Source organism: Blennius ocellaris, assembly GCF_963422515.1.
Source record: "Blennius ocellaris genome assembly, chromosome: 4".
NCBI lineage: Eukaryota > Metazoa > Chordata > Actinopteri > Blenniiformes > Blenniidae > Blennius > Blennius ocellaris.
Window position 1 is genome coordinate 14651860 of NC_137653.1, and position 20225 is coordinate 14672084.

Sequence of the window (20225 nt, forward strand, 5' to 3'; positions counted from 1 at the left end):
CAGATTTGTTCATATTAAACAGATGAAACAATAAGTGAGCAGTCATTTTGTACCTGAATTAATGAGTATTTCATAACCAAATGCCAAAATAATACTGGATCACTAGTAATAATCACTAGTAACATTTGAAAAAAAAGTCACAAGCAACTTCTTAAACACAAAATGTGGTCATTTTATTTATTACTGGAATTAACCGTAAAAGGTTCCTCTCAATAAATTAGGCCTCAATAAATTTGACTTAACTGTATCATTGTGGTGTTGACACACAGTTTAGGTTGACCTCATGACTGATGTGATGGATGTCATCAATAATTTGTAGGAAAGTGACTATAATGTAGCAAGAAGAAGCAGCAACAACACACCTGAGAGAAACTATCAAAATGCTTCAAGACAAGAAAAGACATATGGGAAATTTGGAATATTAAGGAAAAATGTATATTAAGCAATTAGAAGACAATAAAAAAAATGGAGTTTAGTGAAATTGTAACTCTTAAGCTTTACTCATGCTAACTGTTGTGATCAGGGACAACGGTATGGTTCATTTAATAGAAAAGAACATGAAAAGAAATGAAGGAAACTTAAGTAATCATAGAAGCTTCACTAATTTCATAACCGTAAGTTATTTTATGTGTGCTGCTCGAAATAGTGGCATTGCATGTGTTACTTCTGTATAAGACACAATTAGTAATCCTGTAGGTAAATCTTATAGCTTAGTTATTAGGTATTGATTGGTTATTAAAGTATAAACAGAGATAAAAGATAAGTTGTATTCAAACATGCTGGTAAACAGAATGAAAGTGAGTAACATAACTATGCATGGCGCCGCCATTGTTTTCTAAACGTCTGCGCCACTGAACTCACACATGCTCTGCAGAGCCGAGAGTGCAAGATTTTAATTTCCCGGGGAAAACATTATTTAATGAGTTCATCATTTCCCAAGTCCAACTCTGCTGGGATAAATAAGTCACTCGTGGACACACACTGAGATGTGAAGATGCTGCAGATGAATACGACCAAAAATAAAAAAATCAATCATGGTAAGATGAAGGTTTCCGTGGAAAGCTCTTTTCAACCAGCTTGCAGTCGCAGAAAGATCCAGTCCAGAGAGACGGATCACTGAGCTGGTTGATCACTCCTCGTCTGTAAAGACCAAAACGTTATTTTCACTTCAGGTGTGGAACAAGAAAATGACACTCAGAATCAGTGTTTTCCACAAATATGTCTCCTGCTGGTATAATTCTCCGCAGGGTTCATTGAATGATGAATATTTGCATCTGTTTGAACCTGTTTGTGTGCGCGGGCCCTCGCTAAGTATCACCGGGCAACATAGAATCCGGCTCTAATGGCACACAAACTGTCTCAATGGTGGGTTCTCCTAATACACTCTAATAGACAATCTGTGTTCCAGACCCTGCACGACACACGACGTGTGTGTGTGTGTGTGTGTGTGTGTGTGTGTGTGTGTGTGTGTGTGTGTGTGTGTGTGTGTGTGTGTGTGTGTGTGTGTGTGTGTGTGTGTGTGTGTGTGTGTGTGTGTGGGCCTATCTTTGGATGGTGAGCAACGGGGAGACAAATTTAGAAATTCAAAACAAACAGTCACACGGTTGAAATCTAACAAAAGAGTGTTGACTGACGGTACACTGTAGATAGAGTGAAGGTAAAGAGAGAGACTGTGAGACAAAGGAGAGCGGGGCGGGTGGGTGGAGGAGAGGAGGGGTGGGCAGCAAGTTGAAACCTAAGCTTTCTGGACCCTGTTTTCCCTGCCTTTGGGCATTCTGTGGCTGGTAAAAAATGTGCTGTATATTTGAAGTGTTAGATCACGTGACAAAGGCAGGGTTTGTGAATCAAAGTACACAATCATTTCAGGAGGAGAGAGAGAGAGAGGGTGTATGTTAGAGAGAGAGAGAGAGAGAGAGAGAGAGAGAGAGAGAGAGAGAGAGACGGGAAAAGGAGAGGGAGGCGGAATGCAACAGGCTGAGTTCTGTCGTCGCTGCGAGAGGGACTTCTGACTGACAAACACAACAACTACTCTCCGTCTCTGCTTCACTTTAACTCACTAACTGCCAGCCTGTGTGGAGCTCAAATCTTACATCTGGTAAGTTTGTATGTGAGTCTTCTTCTTCTTTTTTTTTTTTTTCTTCCCCCCCGGTCTTCCATAACTTCTTTGTGTTGGCGGGTTGTGAGAAATGAACACAGAGGACATGTCAGAGCATGAGTGAGATGTGTTTGTGGTGTTTCTCTTGTCTTTCTCTCTCTCTCTCTCTCTCTCTCTCCCTGTGTGTGTGTGTGTGTGTGTTTGTGTGTGTGTGTGTGCGTGTGTGTGTGTGTGTGTGTGTGTGTGTGTGCGTGTGTGTGTGTCTTGGAGTGGAGAGATTGAGTTTCCTGAGGACAGCTTTAATTGAGAACAGAGATTTTGAGAGGAGGAAGAACAACAGAAAGAGCGATGGGACGGGAACGAAAGCTGACCGGCGCTTGCATGTGCTTTTGACTGTCCCAATGTGAGAAGAATATTTGTGAGGATGTGCGTGTTCACTTGTTCCACCAAAAGTCAGATGTCTTTATATTTGCTCCCGGCTTCACAAACTCAAAGTCAAAGTCGATGAAGGAACGAATGTTTATCGCGTTAAACTACTGAGAAAAACAATATTAGATCAGTTCAGGTAGGTTGCTGCAATTTCACAGACTTTCAGGAATGACTGAGTATATAAGCTCACTGCATATGACACGAACTACTTTCTGGCTGTTACACACATCGTTGTCGGTCAGTATTGAGTGGTACATATGAGGTTTGTATCCATCCCAGAATGTTTTCCAGCGGCAGACCGAGAGGCAGCTGTAGCCCGCAGGCTCTCAGCCAATGGACTGGCTGTCAAAGGTGATGGATCACTCCATCAGCAGCGCAAATGGCTGAGTAGGTCTCGTCTACCTGAGTATGTACACACTCATTCACTCATCCCCAAAAGGCCTGATAAACAGCTACCCATCCTCCCCGATTATGTCGAACTGGATGGAAACACTTGCAATGGTTTACTCCTCCATGTCACAAGACAATCTCACTGCTTCTTTGTAGTGTGTGTGTGTGTGTGTGTGTGTGTGTGTGTGTGTGTGTGTGTGTGTGTGTGTGTGTGTGTGTGTGTGCGTGTGCGTGTGCGCGTGCGTGCGTGCGTGCGTGCGTGCGTGTGTGTGTGTGTGCGTGCGTGTGTCCTTAGAAACTTTCTGACTCCCTGCTTTTAAAAGTCCAGCTCTTATTAGAGTGTGAATCATAGCAATTATCATCCTTTGTGTGACGTGAGCTATAAATAGAAACGCATCGCCTGATGGATGATGGTGATATAGGCGTCATGAGCATCCTGAAGGCTTCTTCCCGGCGTTCTGCATCTGTCTGCTAACACCACACTGACAAGTGCTCACACCATGCCACTCCGTGCTGCTATTGAAAGCCCGGCTCTGAGTTATTCTCACAAACTGTTGACGAATCTATTTTAAATGAATTTTCCTTGATGTCTGAGGGAAAGCTCATTGGCAGAGTCGGGGACAAATCTAAAAGTAGGGTGCAAACAATCAGTAGTGTATTGGAGATGACTTTTTGGAGAACAGTAAGAGACTGTTTTCTCATCATGCTTTTCATCACTTACTCATTTTCTCTGTCAATGGCTGCCTGCAGAGCGGTGGTGACTGAGTAAATTCTCACTGTCATCCCAAGTTTGATCCATTCAGCATTTCAAAACTAACTTCTTTTTTTTTTTCCCCTTCGGATGCATCTGCTGCGAGTTAAATCTTCCTCTCTCTTTCCTTCTCAGAAACTTTTTTTTTTTTTTTTTTTTCCCTTTTTGGTTTCATCATGCAGGAAAGAAACGAATGGAAAAGTTTGTGTGTGCCTGCATGTGCATGTGTTTGGGTGTGTTGCATGAAACATCTTTAGCTCCATTGCAATCTCATCTTTGTTCACTCCACGTTTCAAGAATGACAGCCCCTCAGGCGGAGAAGGATGTCTGGCTCCTCTGTCTCTCTCTCTCCTTTTCTCTCCCCTTCTGTCTCGCTGACGTCTTTCTCTTTCATTTCCTATCGAAGACAACAAAGGAGATAATCTACATCTTCTTTTCTGGCCTGTGTCAGCTGAGTTTCATTTAATGTGGGAGTGTTCTCTTGATTTCTTCATATCAGTGGAAACTTGGAGACTTCCAACACAGAGACGTGAATACTGTGCTACTTGTTTTTGTGAACGGAGGACATAAATGTTTTTGTTTCTTTGTTCCACTGAATTACATATTGAGTTATTTAGAGAGATTTGGGGGAGAGCCATGTACTGGCTGTGGTTCGCTTTTACGTGTCCAATTGGCTTCAGAGATTTGGAAATCACTTGTGACATTCATTGTCGCTCTTGCTGCATTTCCCCCCCCCCCAAAAAAAAAAAAAACTCAAGGTCTAATGTGTCTCAGTGTGTCTAAAGAGTGCTTTAGTGTTTTTAATTGTGGCCCGGGGCTTCTCCTTGGCACAGGCTGCAAGCCTTTTAAACACACTTGTAATCCTCTCCGTGAAAAAGACAGACTGAGCGTGAATGCGTGCGTTTCACTTTTGACTTTAATGCAAAATGAAAAGCTGGCCACCAAATGCTTCAAAGAGGCCTGACCCGTGGCGAAGGCCGCTCAGCCTGGAGCAACAGCGACTGACCCCTGGCCTCCAATCTGGAGACCTTCAGTTGCCCACAGGGGAGCCTCCATAATGCCACATTGTGTGTGGCGTGAAACATATTGATCAAAAATAATCCCCATTTGCACTTTAGAGCAAAGAATTTACTCATTGTTTTTCCAAGCATCTGCAGCGACGTTGCAGGAATTGACAGGGTTTTTGTCTTGTCATTTTATAACTAATAATCGTTCTGGTGGAATAAGTGTTCTTTAAGGAATACATTTGGAGCTAATATCATCACGCTTTTCATAGTGTGAAGTGGCGGCTCCTGTTCAGCTGCTGTACATAATGAGGAATAAATGTACTTCTCTTGGAAACGCCACAGTGACCAGATGGATTATCAGCCTTGTCCTCCTCGAACTTCTGTAAAACCTTGAAGAGCTCAGATCCTGTTCACTGGAAATCATTATCACAGGATGAATGTCTGGCAGTCATTCTGAAACATATTTTTGACTAACAATACTTGGAAATTGATACCAAATATTGTTTTGAGGCTCGATCCACATATATTTATCTGTGTGTACATTCTCGACTCAGCTAACAACATAATTGCATGCGTGAATTTAAAGTGTTTGCCTTTCAGCCAGGAACTTTGTGGTACGTGTATGGCTGGTGTAAGTCTGAGTGGTATTTATTCTCCTCAAAAAGACAATCATTTGCACATGTCACATTGACGTAAAGTATAGTGTGGCCATTTGTTGGAAGATCGGATTATCTTGTCTGTGGTTGAAGGTGACCGTGTTTTCTTTGTCCTCTGTAATGATGTTTGTGTGTCCGGCTGTGCATTTTCAGCCGAGTGCTTTCAGCCGAGCTCATCCCTGGCTGCACTCTCGTATAAAAAAAAAAGCCAGATTTGATTGTGGTTTATGGTTTGCATTTAATTGTCTCTGCTGAAGTCATGTTTTTCCTCGTATTTGGCCGTTTCTGGAGAGGAGATTTTTAACCTCCGTGTCCAACCAGATGCAGTCTGTCCTCTCCTCAGCCTCAGTGGAACTGCTACACATTTCACTAAATGAAACACTTTTTTTTTTTTTTTTTTGGTGTCCAACACAGAACCCCCAGACATGCCTTTAAATGCATCTTTATTATGCAAGTCGCATAAAGCCGAGTCCACAAAATACTGCTTGTTTGATCTTAGTCTGACAATTGCTAACAGATTTTAGAGAGAGGAAGACTGACAGATAAAGCAAAGCTCACAACCACAGAGGGTCCACATGAGATTATCAAATCAACAATTTAAAAAAAATTAATAAAAGAACCCTGAAGTACTCATTGAAGACCTGCCTATTTTCCAGGACATCGCCCTGGATTGAACCTGTATGCAGGACAGTTTGGAAACAGTGAAATGACCAAGGCGAACTCTCTATGTAGCAGCAGGACAAACTGCAGCAAATTAAAATGCAGTGAGAAGAAGCAGACACTTCAGTTTGTGTGGCCTGTCCTTGGTCCAAAAGATCAAAGGCTGTTTACCATCAAGCGTTAACACTCCAAGTGAACACTCTTTACAAAATAAAAAAAATTAAAAAGGGTGTGCAACATATCGGATATGGCAAAATTGAAGCTTTCTGGCCCACATGATCAAACAAAGTGAGCACCTCATAGAACCACATCATTCATAATGTCTGGTTCTAGTTTGTAATAGCTGGAGTTTGTCCAATCATGAGCTTTTATGTCACCTCTGTGTCCCGCCCCAAACTCACACCCCTCCACTGTTGATGGAAAATGTGAACGTTAACCTTCCACAACTGTTCACTTTTTCCGTAATTCGCCATACTTTCTGTTTAAAACAGCGTCTCCAACTAAATTCTCCAAACCTCAAACAAATTTCAATTTTCCCTATTTTGCAAACAGATCCACGAAGCTTTGCCATGAAAACAAAGTGTTGCAGGGTGAAAAGCATGCTGCTTTCCGTTGATGTACAAAGAGTAAATTGAAAGAAAGTGGAACCATCTTTCCTCTGATCAAATGAAGGATTGTTGCAGTTTGTGGTGGTTTGCTCTCCAGACAGGGAGTACATAACAATGCATTGCAAAACAACAAAAGTCTGGCAAAACATCCTCACAAGGCGAAACGCCGGGCACAACCAAATGTGGTTTTCAAAGACTGGTGTGGGCATTCCCTGTGTGGTGCCAGTAAGCTTCCAGGGGAGGCAGCGGAAGGAAAAGTCTGAGGTTGGCGGACGCATCATATTTTTCAATTCAAGATGTGTTAAATGGGTCATATTATGCAAAATTATTTTTTCTAATGGTTGTCCAACAGCGATATTCATCCCCATACCTGGAAATGAGACCTCAGAAGTGAAGAACGTCTGTCATATGTCTCCCTGTCTTGTTCAATTTCCTTTTAAAGTGTGTTGCTCCAACGAGCGAATCAGAAATCAAACTCGATATTGTGTCATCGGGAGTTCAAAAATTCCAATCAGGAATTAGGCAGCTCTGCTCTGGCACATGGCACCACAGAAAGTTCTTCCTCCTCCTCCCAAGATGGGCAAGTGTGGGAGGAGCCAGCCCAGCTCACACAGACACAGCAGATTATGAATGCAGCTCATTTGATTTAATTTTCAAATGGCTGATAATCAAGAAAAAGTTGGATTTGGGGCAGTAATACAATGCTTCTGGACCAACGAGACCCATGTGAACATTTTGAAAAGCTGTATAATATGACCCCTTTATATACATTAAATACGCTTGAGTGCAAAACGATAGGCGTAACGGTCACAACAGTTGCAGACTTACCAGATGTTTCAAATTAAAGGATCGAACTCGCACCAACAAAATTCTGCCTTTTCATCGTCTTTGGCTCCAAACAATAATGTTTTTTTTATACTGACAAACATTACAGTCCAGGATTCAACCAAAAATGACCCCAGCACCAAACAAGCACCAGACCTTGAGGTTGATGAGGTTTTTGATCAAGACAATAAAAAAAAAAAAAGGCTTAAGTCGGTAAACTAACCGATTAAATTTACAGGACATCATTGTGTTAATGCAGCTATGATGACAGCACTTTGGAGTGCAATATCCAAGCAGAGGAACACAACCCAGTGTGGTAAACAACAAGCTTAATGCATCATTTCCCAGGTATGTTTTTTTTATTTTGATCTCACTGTTGTCGTAACATCAGCACGATTTACCACACCAGTGAATCTTGCAGTAAACTGCAATCCGTCGATGTGTGGATATTTACTTCGTGCTCAAGTAGATTAGTGAAATTGAATACTCTATTAACTTTTTATTTTCTTGAAAGCAAGGCAAATGTATTAATATAGCATCCTTTAGACACAAGGCAATTCACAGTGCTTTACAAGGAAATACGTTAAAACAAGGCTCTGATGTGATACTTTTATATATGACTAACGCAGTAAAATAATCCATTATTAGCCATGGCAAGTGATACAAATAGACGATTCATAACTTTGCACCAAACTGTGCACAGCTGTGAAGCCCCTGAATTTTGTAATTTAACAACGTGACAAGCTTTATGGCCATTCTTAAGACCACGTTTCCAGACTGAGTGTTTATGAAGCATGTCAGTTCTAAAAAACATTGATACTCTTGAATGTTTGGCCCATGGTCAAACTCAATTCTCCTCACATTTTAAAGAAGTGAGGTTGTTGGTCCACCTCTTGACTCACTCTGAAGAATCACCAGTCATCGTTCAGCCCTTCAAGTGGGCTCATTATGTTGTAAATCTGAAGATTAACTGTCGAATAATCGTCGAATCATCTCATTCCCTGAAAATGCTGGACCACAGCTTCTCTCACCAACAGATCTAAGTCCCAAACAAAAGCCTTTTACTGCGGCGGCAGCGGCCGTGATGTCATACAGGCGTTTCATCACATACAATAAACAAATACATAGAAGAGAGGTATAAATGGGCACGGCGCAGAGTGAAGGAGTGGATTGCACAGTCAACAAAAAAAAAGAAAGAAAGCTATAAATCTGTATGTATCTGTATGTATAAATGTTACCTGTATTCGATGTATTTATTCATCTATATCAATTTGTCAGTTACAGTCAGTGCAGATGATAAATGTTTGAATACTGTTCATAATAAATGGCCTGGCATTAGTACTGAACTATAGTCTATTGTAATATCACCATGCACACTATACAGCTCACAAAAGACTGACTGAACTGCACTTTGCATTCATGCAAATACTCGTTGGGTTTTTTTGTGGGCTTTTTTTTGTTTTTTGTTTTTTATGAAAGTGTGTTTAATTGTGACTATTGCACAAATTACCATTTGTACATATTATTTGTTACCTGTTGACCGAAACTGCAGATTTAGTAACAGCAATACGAGGCCTGGTTGGTGTAAATTAGGGGAGAAGCAATGTTATTTTAAAGCAGGGATCTCAAAGCTCAAAGACATGAACACCGCTTGTTTAAGTACTTATTGCAAATCATATCGTATTACCATACGCAACAATTTCCTGATATTGTGCTGCCTTAATTTAAACTATTACAAGTATAAAACTATTACATGTATCAATATATTATAAATGTTATGAAAACAAATCAATCCTGCAAAATAAGATTTGTTAAGAAACCACAAGTGTAACAGGAGGGACATTTGCAAAAACTTTCTACCTGACAAACCTTTAACTAGAGGATAGCCTGCCAAAATTACATTTCCCTTGAAAGTCTTGTATCCGTTGAAAGTGACTACTTAGCGTGAGACACCTTAACACTCTTCTGCTGAGAGTTGGGGGCCCTCGATCCTCTACTCTGATTTTAAAATGTATTTATTTAAAGGGTTTTGTCGGGTGTGCCGGTGAAGTAACTCAACATGCAGGTGTTGTCATTAAAAGCTGTTTATCGTTCAGATTTTTGTCAGATGACTGTGGAGCAATAAAAACTGAGGCAGAATGTGCTTAATTGTCTGGTTCCAATTACGAACCACAGTTAGATTGTGATGTTACTTGTACAAAAACAATCAGTAAGACTGAATCAGAAGTTCAGTTGTTCCCCGTCGCAGTGAAGGTGCAGAATAAACGGGCTCTGTCTGCTTGTCTCTTGACCAGATGCTCGCCGCTGTGACACATAGTTGAGTTATTTGCCAACCAAAATGGGACTAAAAGAAGAAGAAAAAAAAAATTGGCAGCTGTACTTTTGCTCAGGAATTTGAATGACGGTCTTTATGAAACAACTTGGGGCCCTTTAAAAAATGTTAAAAAGAAAAAACCTAATTTACAAGTTCTCTTTACCCCCAAAAAATGTGTTGCCAAGTCCCTCTTTTCATCGGTGACTATTGCTCATAAATCACAGATAAACTGACAGATTCCATCGTCCTCTCACATGTTCCTGCATCTGTTGTGTAAACATGATGTTGGACCTGATCGGTCATTACAGGCAAAGGAAGTGAGAAGAAACGGACTTTTTCAGAATTAGCCTGTTTAGTGTTGACAGATTCTCAGTCTCGGCACACATCCACATACACACAATCCCTTTGTTTTTCTTTTTTTGTGTGTGTGTGTGTGATCTTTCATAGCTACAGCATCAGGGGGATTTCAGTTGGAACAACCATAAAGATACGTCACATTTGCACCCAGAATAACCAGGTCCAGAAAGTGCTCGTAATAAAAGCCCACAACGTGACACCCGAAAGGTTCTTTTTTTGAATTTTCACTGGTCACTGCTCAAGCTGTTGCAACCCGTCCCTTGAACACATTGAAGTGGCTCCAGAAAAGTGCAGTGTGATGGGAGTCATGTGAAAACAAGTCAATAATACTGTATGCAGTGACTTGCTGGAAAAGACCGAGAAATGGAAAGCCCCATCATTTCTCAGCTAAATCTGTTTTTAATCCGCGTCGTCTGGGAAAGAGTGTGCACCAGTTTTACGTGTATGGGTGTGTGTGTGTGTGTGTGTGTGTGTGTGTGTGTGTGTGTGTGTGTGTGTGTGTGTGTGTGTGTGTGTGTGTGTGTGTGTGTAGGTGTGTGTGTGTGTGTGTGTGTGTGTGTGTGTGTGTGTGTGTGTGTGTGTGTGTGTGTGTGTGTGTGTGTGTGTGTGTGTGTGAGTGTCAGCAGGACCAGGACCAGGTGACCCAATTTGACCTGACCCAGCCAGGTCTCATAAAAGCAGCATTGAGGCCTGGAGGCCCAGAGACACAGCACTGCTTTTGTTGCCCTACCCAAGGTGTATTCACCCTGGGGGGAGAATGAGGGGGTGGGGCTGTTTCTCATTAGAGGGAAAGAGACCATTCCTTGGCTCGGGCACACATTATTTCATAGTTTATTAGTGGATATAAAAGTGTTTCTTTATTTTCATGTATTTTTTCCATACCCCCCCCCCCCCACCTCCCTCTCTCTCTCGCTCTCTCTCTCTCTCTCTCTCTCTCTCTCTCTCTCTCTCTCTCTCTCTCTCTCTCTCTCTCTCTCTCTCTCTCTCTCTCTCTCTCTCTTTTGCTGTCTCTCCCTCCTCCCATGCTGCTTTACCACAGTCTGCTCTTTCTCTTATTAATCCCGTTTCCAGTATGGCTCTAATTAATAGGACTCTGTTCATTTCTTACACATGGCCTTCCAGATGCTCCAAACTCCCTCTTGTGTTCTTCCTCTCTCTCTCTCTCTCTTTCTCCGCCCTTTGTTTCACTGTCCTTTTCCATCCTTTTTGTTAAGCTTTCGGCACTCTTTCCCCCTCCAGTCCTTTTATACATCTGGCTTTCATACCAGTGATTTCGGTCTTTGACTGTGATTGGTTGAGGAGTCGACTCCAAGTCACTACATCTGCGGTAGGATCCTCCATCCTGTATTTACTACTCCATTCTTCAAGGCCAATTGCCGCTTTCAGTGGTGCTTGAGGACGTGTGAACGCTGCGTGTTTTCCACTGATTACTTGCCCATGAACATGATTAAAGTCACAGAACATCTGCGTACATTCACCGCCGCGGCCTGCATGTCCGCTCATGTATGTTTGTGTGTTCTGCTTCCAGAGAGGCATGCGCACGCATATGTTTTACAAAACGGGACCATACCACTACATGCATGAAGTCACTTTTTTTTTTAATCACAGCACACTTTGTCCAACCTCAGTTTGACATTCTTTAATCGTCAAACACTAAAGTTCTTTGTTAAAATGGTTTCCAGTGAATCTCCCCGGCTGGCCCTCGCAGTGAAGAAAAAAAAAAAAACCACAGCAGAGCCGGGCAGTTACCAAAAAAATGTCAATATAGGAAATATAACTTCAAGAAAAACACTCAGCTCATGGACTTTGTGGTTTTGTGTGTAATATGTGCATGCATGGGATTGAAGAAAGGATGTGGAAGCATTTTACTCTCGCAGCACAGATGACTGTAGATTAGTGAATATTTTGTTCACCCCATTTATGTCAATGACAGTTAGAATTACTGCTCATTAAAATGCAATACCCTTAAGCAGGACCACAGTTGAAGAATATTTTGCACTTGATTTATTTTTTTACCATCAGCAGACAGTAGTATTTGCATAGCAGGCCCGAGCAGCCACAATTTCCTATTTGCTTTTAATTATTTAAAATAAATCAAAGTATCTATTACTACAAACTACAACCTCTCAGCTTAGTATTGTTAGCATAAGTATAATCACTGCACCCCATAATTGAAGTAACATATAAACGCTTTGCCATTGTGGTTAGAAAAGAATCAAGATAATCATTTACAAAATTATTCAAAACTTCATAATGTGGGACTTTGTGAAGACTCCCTAAGCAGCCCTTACACTTAAGGCTGCAAAAAAAAGACCTTCCCCCCATATCTAAGGTTTTGAATAGTCGTCTGAAAAATCCAGGCAATTTATATAATTAACCTGAAGTCAAATGTGTTTTTCTGTACTTTTTTCAAAATCTTTTTCATTTGCTATTTTGATGTCTGCTGTTGCACAAGACCTTCAAAACTGATACATGCTGCCATATTCATTGTATTGGTTGAAATACAAGACGACGTGACTGCATGTTTTCAAATCTATTCCCATGGAAAAATATCCAATGGTATATGTATGATTCACACAGGAGTCACAACCTCCACTGAGAACAACCTCAGCAAATAAGTGAAATGGAGCTTTGAGACCTCCAGAATGTACATACGCTTATTGGTCAGATCATTTGTTTGCTCACTTGGGCTTGTTCAATTAGTTCTAATCTGCCTCATCTCAAGGAGCCATCAGATGTTGAGGGAAGGCCCGAAGTCTGGCCCTTTCAACATGACTCAGATTCCTTCAATGACTCAATCGTTGCTTTGGTGGGCTGCTTTAGGCCGCTGTAAGGCTGAAAGGTGAAATACTGACCGGTCAACTGTCTTGGGTCAATCTGAAGCAGGTTTACCTTTTACTTTAAAGACGACCAAGTTGCCTTTCCTCGGCCACAATAAGAAGCAACAACTTCATGGCGCTGCCACCACCGTGCTTCATAGCAGGACCAGTCAAATGTCATCAAGCTTTGAACATATGTAGTATTTTACTTTCTGTCCAAATTATTACAAGTTGTTCAACCAGAGTAGTGATGTTCCTTCTTCTTTTTTTGTTTTTTTACTTATGGTGTGTAGTCTTTCATGTGTCTTTCACTCAAAACTGCCTTCTCCCTTGCTGCTGCACCCTAAAGAAGTGACTGAGGAAGTTTTTCCCATGTCTGCGGTGGACTTCTCAAAACTTTTTTAAAGTGAGTTTCAGCACAACAGTCCCTTCAGTTTCAGCTAACTCCAGAAAGAGTTCTGGTGGTTTGAAGCAGCTCTCATTTAATCACTAATGGAGGCCAATTGCTTCAGGGAACACTCCGATTTTTCTCTTGCTCTGGTCTATGCTGCTGTACAAAGCTATTTCATACATCCACAGGACATTTATTTATGTGTCTTGATAATTCTGTGGTTTGTGAGACGAGCTCTACAAAAGTCTAGCTCAAACGAAGCAGTTCGTGTTACACAATTGCGTATTAATGATGTATATAGTGTATGTATACATGGATATGTGTTCCATCACTGTTTTGGAGTTTGCATTAGGTTGAGCAAACTTAAATATAGAGTGAGAATCTGTCCAAGGTGTAGCCTGCCTTCTCCCTAATTAGCTGGCATCAGCTACAGCACCCCGCGACCCTGAACTGGATAAAGTGGCATAAAAGATAAATGGATGGATGGATGGATACAGATACTGAATATAATGGTGATGATAGTTTGATCGCTTCATAGATATCCAATTCGCTCTTTTAGCACAAGGCTCCTATGTGGTTCCGTGTTTGACATTTATGAATTCCTAAATCCATCACTTTTCTTTCACCCACCCGGGATGTTTGATTCCCATGCCGAAGCAGGCTCAAAACAACAAGACATTCTTTGGCCGAGCTGTGTTTACCACAGCTCCACCGCAGAGTCAAGCTCCACCTACTCATGAAATCACTGGAAGTCATGGCAGTTTTAGAGAAAGATGAAGGGACAGCTGCCCCCGTTTAACTTTGTCATGGGGTCCCAGAGCCACACTGCGACTCCTAAATGACAGACAAGCTGAGAGACTTCACGGGAAACCTTTATAGAAGTAGAAGAAAAGGTCGGTGGTTGTGTGTAAGGTACAGTGAGAATTGGTGGCTCTGTATGTCCGTGGCTATAAAGGGTTAATTGTACCCGAGTCGGGGCTGGCTGTTCTCGGGCAAGCTGGCTGGCAGAGGGAACAGAGAGACCCTTTATAATACTACTCTGCTGATTGAAATCATATGGCATTGCCTAAAATTATTGGTCTACTTGGAAAAAGGACAAAAGGGAGAGGAAAAGTTCTGGACCCCCCCCCCCCTCTTCTGCTCCGTCAACTGTTTCTTCTTTCGGCCTTTGGTCCTCATCATGTTATGTATTTATTATATTTGTTGTGATAAAAAGATAAGTTTGTCTATTTCATCTAAATGTACCAACCAGTTCGCCTCTTTTGTTTTTCTACAGATTCCATATTTGACTGAGTCTTGGTCACGTCAGTCCGGGGCATCCTCCTTCCTCAGCATCCCAGTCACTTCTCTGCGAATCGACGCCACGGAAGCCGGAAGGAGAGAGGGCTGAATGGCACCGGCCTTTTTCAACCTCACCGTACGCCTCTGACGAAGAAACAGGAGGAAAGAGCTCGAAGGCCCGAGGAAAGCCACCTGAAGCATCAGCTGCACTTTTCGCCATGGCGACCAACCGGGAGCATCACGTGCGTCACATGACGGGTTTCCCCCGCACCATGTATCCATTCACCTTTAACTCCATGCGGAGCCACTCCCCCTTCGACCTGCTGGCCAGCAGCCACCTTTTTGGACAGTTCGGAGCCGACCTTCCCAAAGAGATGGCTGCATTGTGTGAGTAAAACCAGGTCTATAATGCCCTCACATTGCATAGTATTGTAAAAAAAATTAATAAATAGACCTTCATTATGATTTCATGCAATTCGTCACAAATTGCTCCTCTGGCTCGAGATAACTGGGTTGCCTCACTTGAACTCAGCAGACAATGCAAAGTTCATCTTTAAACATTTCACATATCCAATGTGGCTGTTCGTACCGATCAGTTCAGGTAAGTTATGAAACTCTTATGAGTTAAAATTGGAGTATGGTTGAGTCAGTAGGCAAGAAATCCCAATCTTACACCCTCACACATGACAAGATAGTGTATCGAATGTCTGTCCCCTGACCACCTCCTTTGAGCTAAAACAGTCGAGTCTTGGAAAAGTCTTCAGGCCCAATTTGAGGTTATAATTAGGCTTTAAATCATGAGAAAAAGGAGAAGAGATTTCCCCCCCCCCCCCCCCCCTTGTGGTAAACCAGTATCCAGATGGCAGAGAGGGCAGGCTGGAAAAAAACAGTAATTTGATGCTCCTCAGGAGGAGGATCTCGACAGATAGAAACTGAAATTTCCTATAAAAAGAAAAAGAAGTGCGGCACATGCATGACTTTTCTGTCAATGTTGCAGAACTGGCGTTCAAGAGAGGTAATGTTACCTTTTTTAAATCACAGGGGGCGCTGTTGCTCTTCATAGTGAGCAGCGGTGGGATTCACTTTCAGGATCTACAGAGCACAATGAAATGTTGAAAGTGATGCTGATTGGGAGGCTAATAATAATCTCTTTTTATATTTTTTTAATCTAATAATACATTTTTTTCCCCCACTTCTGAGATGCACTTCTGAGATGCACTTCTGTCCCTTCATCCTTCGCTCACTATAGGATCACAAACACAATCATTTGGAAGTAATGAATCTGGCATAATTTCAGGACATTGTAAAAAAAAAAGATAATAAACTCAATGAGTTAAAAGTGGTCATACTCTGCTAGACTTTATAAATGCTATATTTAGGGTTGCAAGCCATCGGAGTGCTTCATGCCAACATTGAGGATAATGCAATTTACATAGAACGAGACAGACAATCATCCACGCACTAATGTAGTGTCAACACACTCTACATTCATTGAATATAAGACAGCTTTAAGTTTAATTTGAGTTCTATGTATTTTGTTTGTCCCCGGCTTGATCGCTCCAGGACATCAAGTTGATTTTATACAAATGCCACCTCAGCATGTCCACACCTCAAGATGTGTGTTGAAGTCACGTCCACAGCCGGCTCGTCTCCACTGAGTCTGATTCCAGCAGTTTATACTGAGACACTTTGCTGAAGTCTGCGGTGCCTCTTCAAACTAACATCAGGTTTAGAAATACCTGCTGAAACACTCCTGTCAGTCAGTGTGTTTGTGTGTCTGTGTGTGCGCACAGATGGCGCGTTCACCGAGCCCCTGTTATCTGTTCATCTTCAGTCATTTTCTGGAGTCCCCCCTTTCTCTGCCTCTCGACAAACGTAGAGTTTGGCCGGCGAGTAGCACTCAGTGTGTGATTGCATCTCGGATGTCGCCTCTGGGACGTTCATTGATATATGGACTGAGATGGCGAGATACGAGCGAGAGCATTAAGCCGTTCAGACAGGTGATTTTAACCTGAAGCACCAGACAGCCTGTCAGGTATGCACACTATATTTATATACGTCACTGATATGCTTCTTCTAACATGTGTTTTGAGTGATGTTTTGTCTGTATTTACTAGTTGACAAAAATGTGGAGACGTGAGGAGAGTCTCAATTCAAATGTAGGATTTCAGTTGTATTTAAACACCTCATTTATTTTGAAAGCCCATAATAGGACATTCAATTTATTTTATTGAGGCAGAGTTGTTGTTTTTGTACAACAGTTTATCGATTCTTGTAATCGTCTTCTATACTGCTCCATGAAGGTCGCAGGTCGCTGGAGGTGCTCCCTGCTACCAATAGTTACTCTGGAATTCGAGGATACTCTCTGATAAGGTCACCAGTCCATCACTGTCTAAACACAGAGAGACAATCACACACACACACTCATATTCATGCCTACAGGCAGTTTATCCAAACATTCAGGATTTTGGGCGGTGAGAAGAAAACCATAGTAACCAGAGAAAGAAACAGTGCACACACAGGGAGAACGTGCAAACCACACCAGCGTGTGTCCCGCATTTTCTTCTTCACAGCATATTTACAGTCACCTTTTAAACCATCATGCACAATAAGGACTCATAGAGCTCCAGGAAGAGTATAAAAACTGCTACACGTCTGGTTTGGCATAAATGTGCTGAAATGGAAGATGATAGCGAAAGCTCAGACAAAATATCCTAAATGTAAACTTTTTTTTGACAGTGTCGTTGCAGATTAAGTTTCAAATTTAAAACGAAAATAATTTTTTTTTTAATCTGCACAGCCTCTTAAGCTAACAACATTTTCTGTCACTTTTATACTAAAATCGTGCTTGATGAAAATATTGCGTCCAATCTCCTTGTCCCTGTCTATATCACCTGAAAGGGGGGTTAAAATGAAGTTTGGGTATTGCGGTTCATTTTCACATGACATATATTTGATTTTGTACCACTGTCATTACGACTGCTGATCTTCTGGGCTGTGAAGTACAAACTTTGCTCTGTTTTGTTTTCTCTCTCTTTTACTCTGTGACGACTCCTTGCAGTGGAAGAGCACATCACATCTCTGTTATAGCTTAGATTGTCTGATTGTTTGATCCCTGGCTTTTCCTGCCTGTGTGCCTAAGTTTCCTTGAGGAAAACATCTTATGTGGACGTTTCATGTGTAAATAGACTGTGGCAGGTAACAAAGAAAGAAAAAAAAATACACAATTTGCACATTCTCTTACCTTTGTGTGAAGCTACAGAAAATTGCTTCTGAAATTTCAAGTGAAAAGTATTTCAAACTTACAGAAAAAGTAGAAGTTTAAGTGGATTTCCTGATTAATTCTAAACAGGTCCTAATCAGTGTTAATGGAAGACTGGACTCTGTTCCCTAATGACACGAAACTCGAAACATCCCTGGACTAGAAATTAGAGGATATTCACATCAAAAGCTCCCTGCTGTGCATTTGATCAAACAGTGAGTTCTCTCCTTTTTGTTCCTTAATAGCAGTGGGAACTGGGTGAAGCACACATGCAAGTCTTTTTGGCTGACTCCAGGGTTTCCTGGAACATGTCACAATCTCTGGGTTTTCACAAGGATAACACACTCTTTCCCAGTGTTTTTTTTTTTTGTTTTTTTTTAGCAAGCAGTGATTTGTGTGTGTGTGTTTGTTCATGACATTTCGATCAATAATCCGTCCACATCTAAATCATTAGTAGTCATGAAAAGTAACACATCTTACCATACTGATGTCAGGGGGCAGAAACAAGTATTTTTCCACAATGAACACAATGTTCTTTCACAATTTTCAATGCGAGTAACGTCTTGTTCTGTGTGTGTGTGTGTGTGTGTGTGTGTGTGTGTGTGTGTGTGTGTGTGTGTGTGTGTGTGTGTGTGTGTGTGTGCGTGCGTGCGTGCGTGCGTGCGTGCGTGCGTGCGTGTGTGCGTGCGCGTGCACACAAGAGAGATATTAGTAACTTGAACCTAAAGGCACAGAGTGAGGCTTGTGTGTTTTTCTTTATGTCTGTCATCACAGGCACTCAGTTTAACACACTCAGTTTGTGTGTGAGCGTGTGTGTGAGCGTGTGTGTGAGTGTGTGTGTGAGCGTGTGTGTGAGAAGACAGAGAAACACACATTTCCACTGCCACTCTGTGGGCTGTACATTCCAACACCCATGAATATCACAAACAGCAGCCTCCCACTTCTTGCTCCACATTTGTGACTGTATATCGGAGGGTTCGCTGATGACCGCAGTGAGACTTTGTGCAAATAACTGCGGCCAAGCTGGAAGAGCAGCCTGTGGAGGAACAGAGAGAGAGAGAGAGAGAGAGAGAGAGAGAGAGGCCATTGTTCAACTCTGTGTGTTTGTGTCAGACATGACGACAGGATGAATAGCTGAAGAACCTGAATGTGAATAGTTGTAATGCGACTCGTTCCTCTTACAAGTGCTGTGTGTGTGTGTGTGTGTGTGTGTGTGTGTGTGTGTGTGTGTGTGTGTGTGTGTGTGTGTGTGTGTGTGTGTGTGTGTGTGTGTGTGTGTGTGTGTGTGTGTGTGTGTGTGTGTGTGTGTGTGTGTGTGAAAGAAGGCGAAAAGGACGACGGCGGCTGGGGAGTCCCGTGTTTTAGGTTTCAAAGGCAGAGTGCTGCAATTTGCCCGACTATAGTAGTGGAAGAGGCTACGTCCTGGTAAAAGTGAAGGAAAATGATACAGCCTTTTTTTTTTTTTTTTTACATTTGCATTCCACCCTGCATTCGTCCATTTCTTTCCTGAAAGCAGCAACAGGGGGCAGGGTGCTGCGAGGCAGGGAGGGTAATTGTCTCAAGGTGTGGAGAGAGCTCAGCGGGCTGATAGTTGCGTTGCTTTTGCACCCCATAGTGTGACATTGTAGCGTGTGTGTGTGTGTGTGTGTGTGTGTGTGTGTGTGTGTGTGTGTGTGTGTGTGTGTGTGTGTGTGTGTGTGAGTGTGTGTGTGCCCGGGCTGACCATGACAGATTAAAACAGGTAAAGAGACGGAAGAACACCTTGACAGAGTATTGAAAGATGGATTTGAAAAAAAGAAAGAAAAAAAAACTCCATGAAAAGAGAGGAACAGAGTAGGTGTCTCATGTGTGAGAGATAATAATGGCAAAATAGAAATGGACTCCGGGTGTTGGTGGAAATATAAACAAAAGCAGAAGGAAAACAGTATTGTGGCATAAAAGAAGAATATGAAGTGCAAGACGCCACAGGCAGGACAAGTTGGTGTGTGTGTGTGTGTGTGTGTGTGTGTGTGGGGGGGGGGGGTTGGTGTTAAAGCCCCAGTGGGGGTTTCTTCCAGAGTTCATCCCTCTTGAACGAGGGAAGGAAAGGGAGGAGGAAGAGGAGGGTAAGTTTGTCTCGTACACAAACTATCCAGACTTGGGGCCGGTGTGCTTCGCCTGCAGCAGAGTCACACTTCAGTGTGACTGAAGTATCCCGCTCCAGGAGGGAGAATAACTCAATCCATTTGAGCCGAATTGAAAGAATCCAATTAGAGAGCCGCGAATGCCAAACCCTTGTAGAAAGACAGAAGGTGAAAACAAATGAAAGTACATCCCACAGAAATGAAGAAACTGTGAGATGAGGATTATTAATAATTTGGCCCAGATTCTTTATCCCAAA

General features: G+C 42.1%; 1 protein-coding gene across 1 annotated transcript in view; it reads left to right on the top strand.

Annotated features, from left to right (window-relative positions):
* The first annotated feature begins 1973 nt into the window (after positions 1 to 1973).
* The window catches only part of LOC308129231 (retinoic acid receptor gamma-like), a 33467-nt gene continuing 15215 nt past the window's right edge, over positions 1974 to 20225 (top strand). Inside the window, exons 1-2 of the mRNA XM_080495075.1 lie at positions 1974 to 2095; positions 14579 to 14970. Of these exons, the coding sequence (XP_080351201.1) occupies positions 14802 to 14970 (169 nt within the window). The 5' untranslated portion in view covers positions 1974 to 2095; positions 14579 to 14801. The remainder of the gene's footprint in view (positions 2096 to 14578; positions 14971 to 20225) is intronic.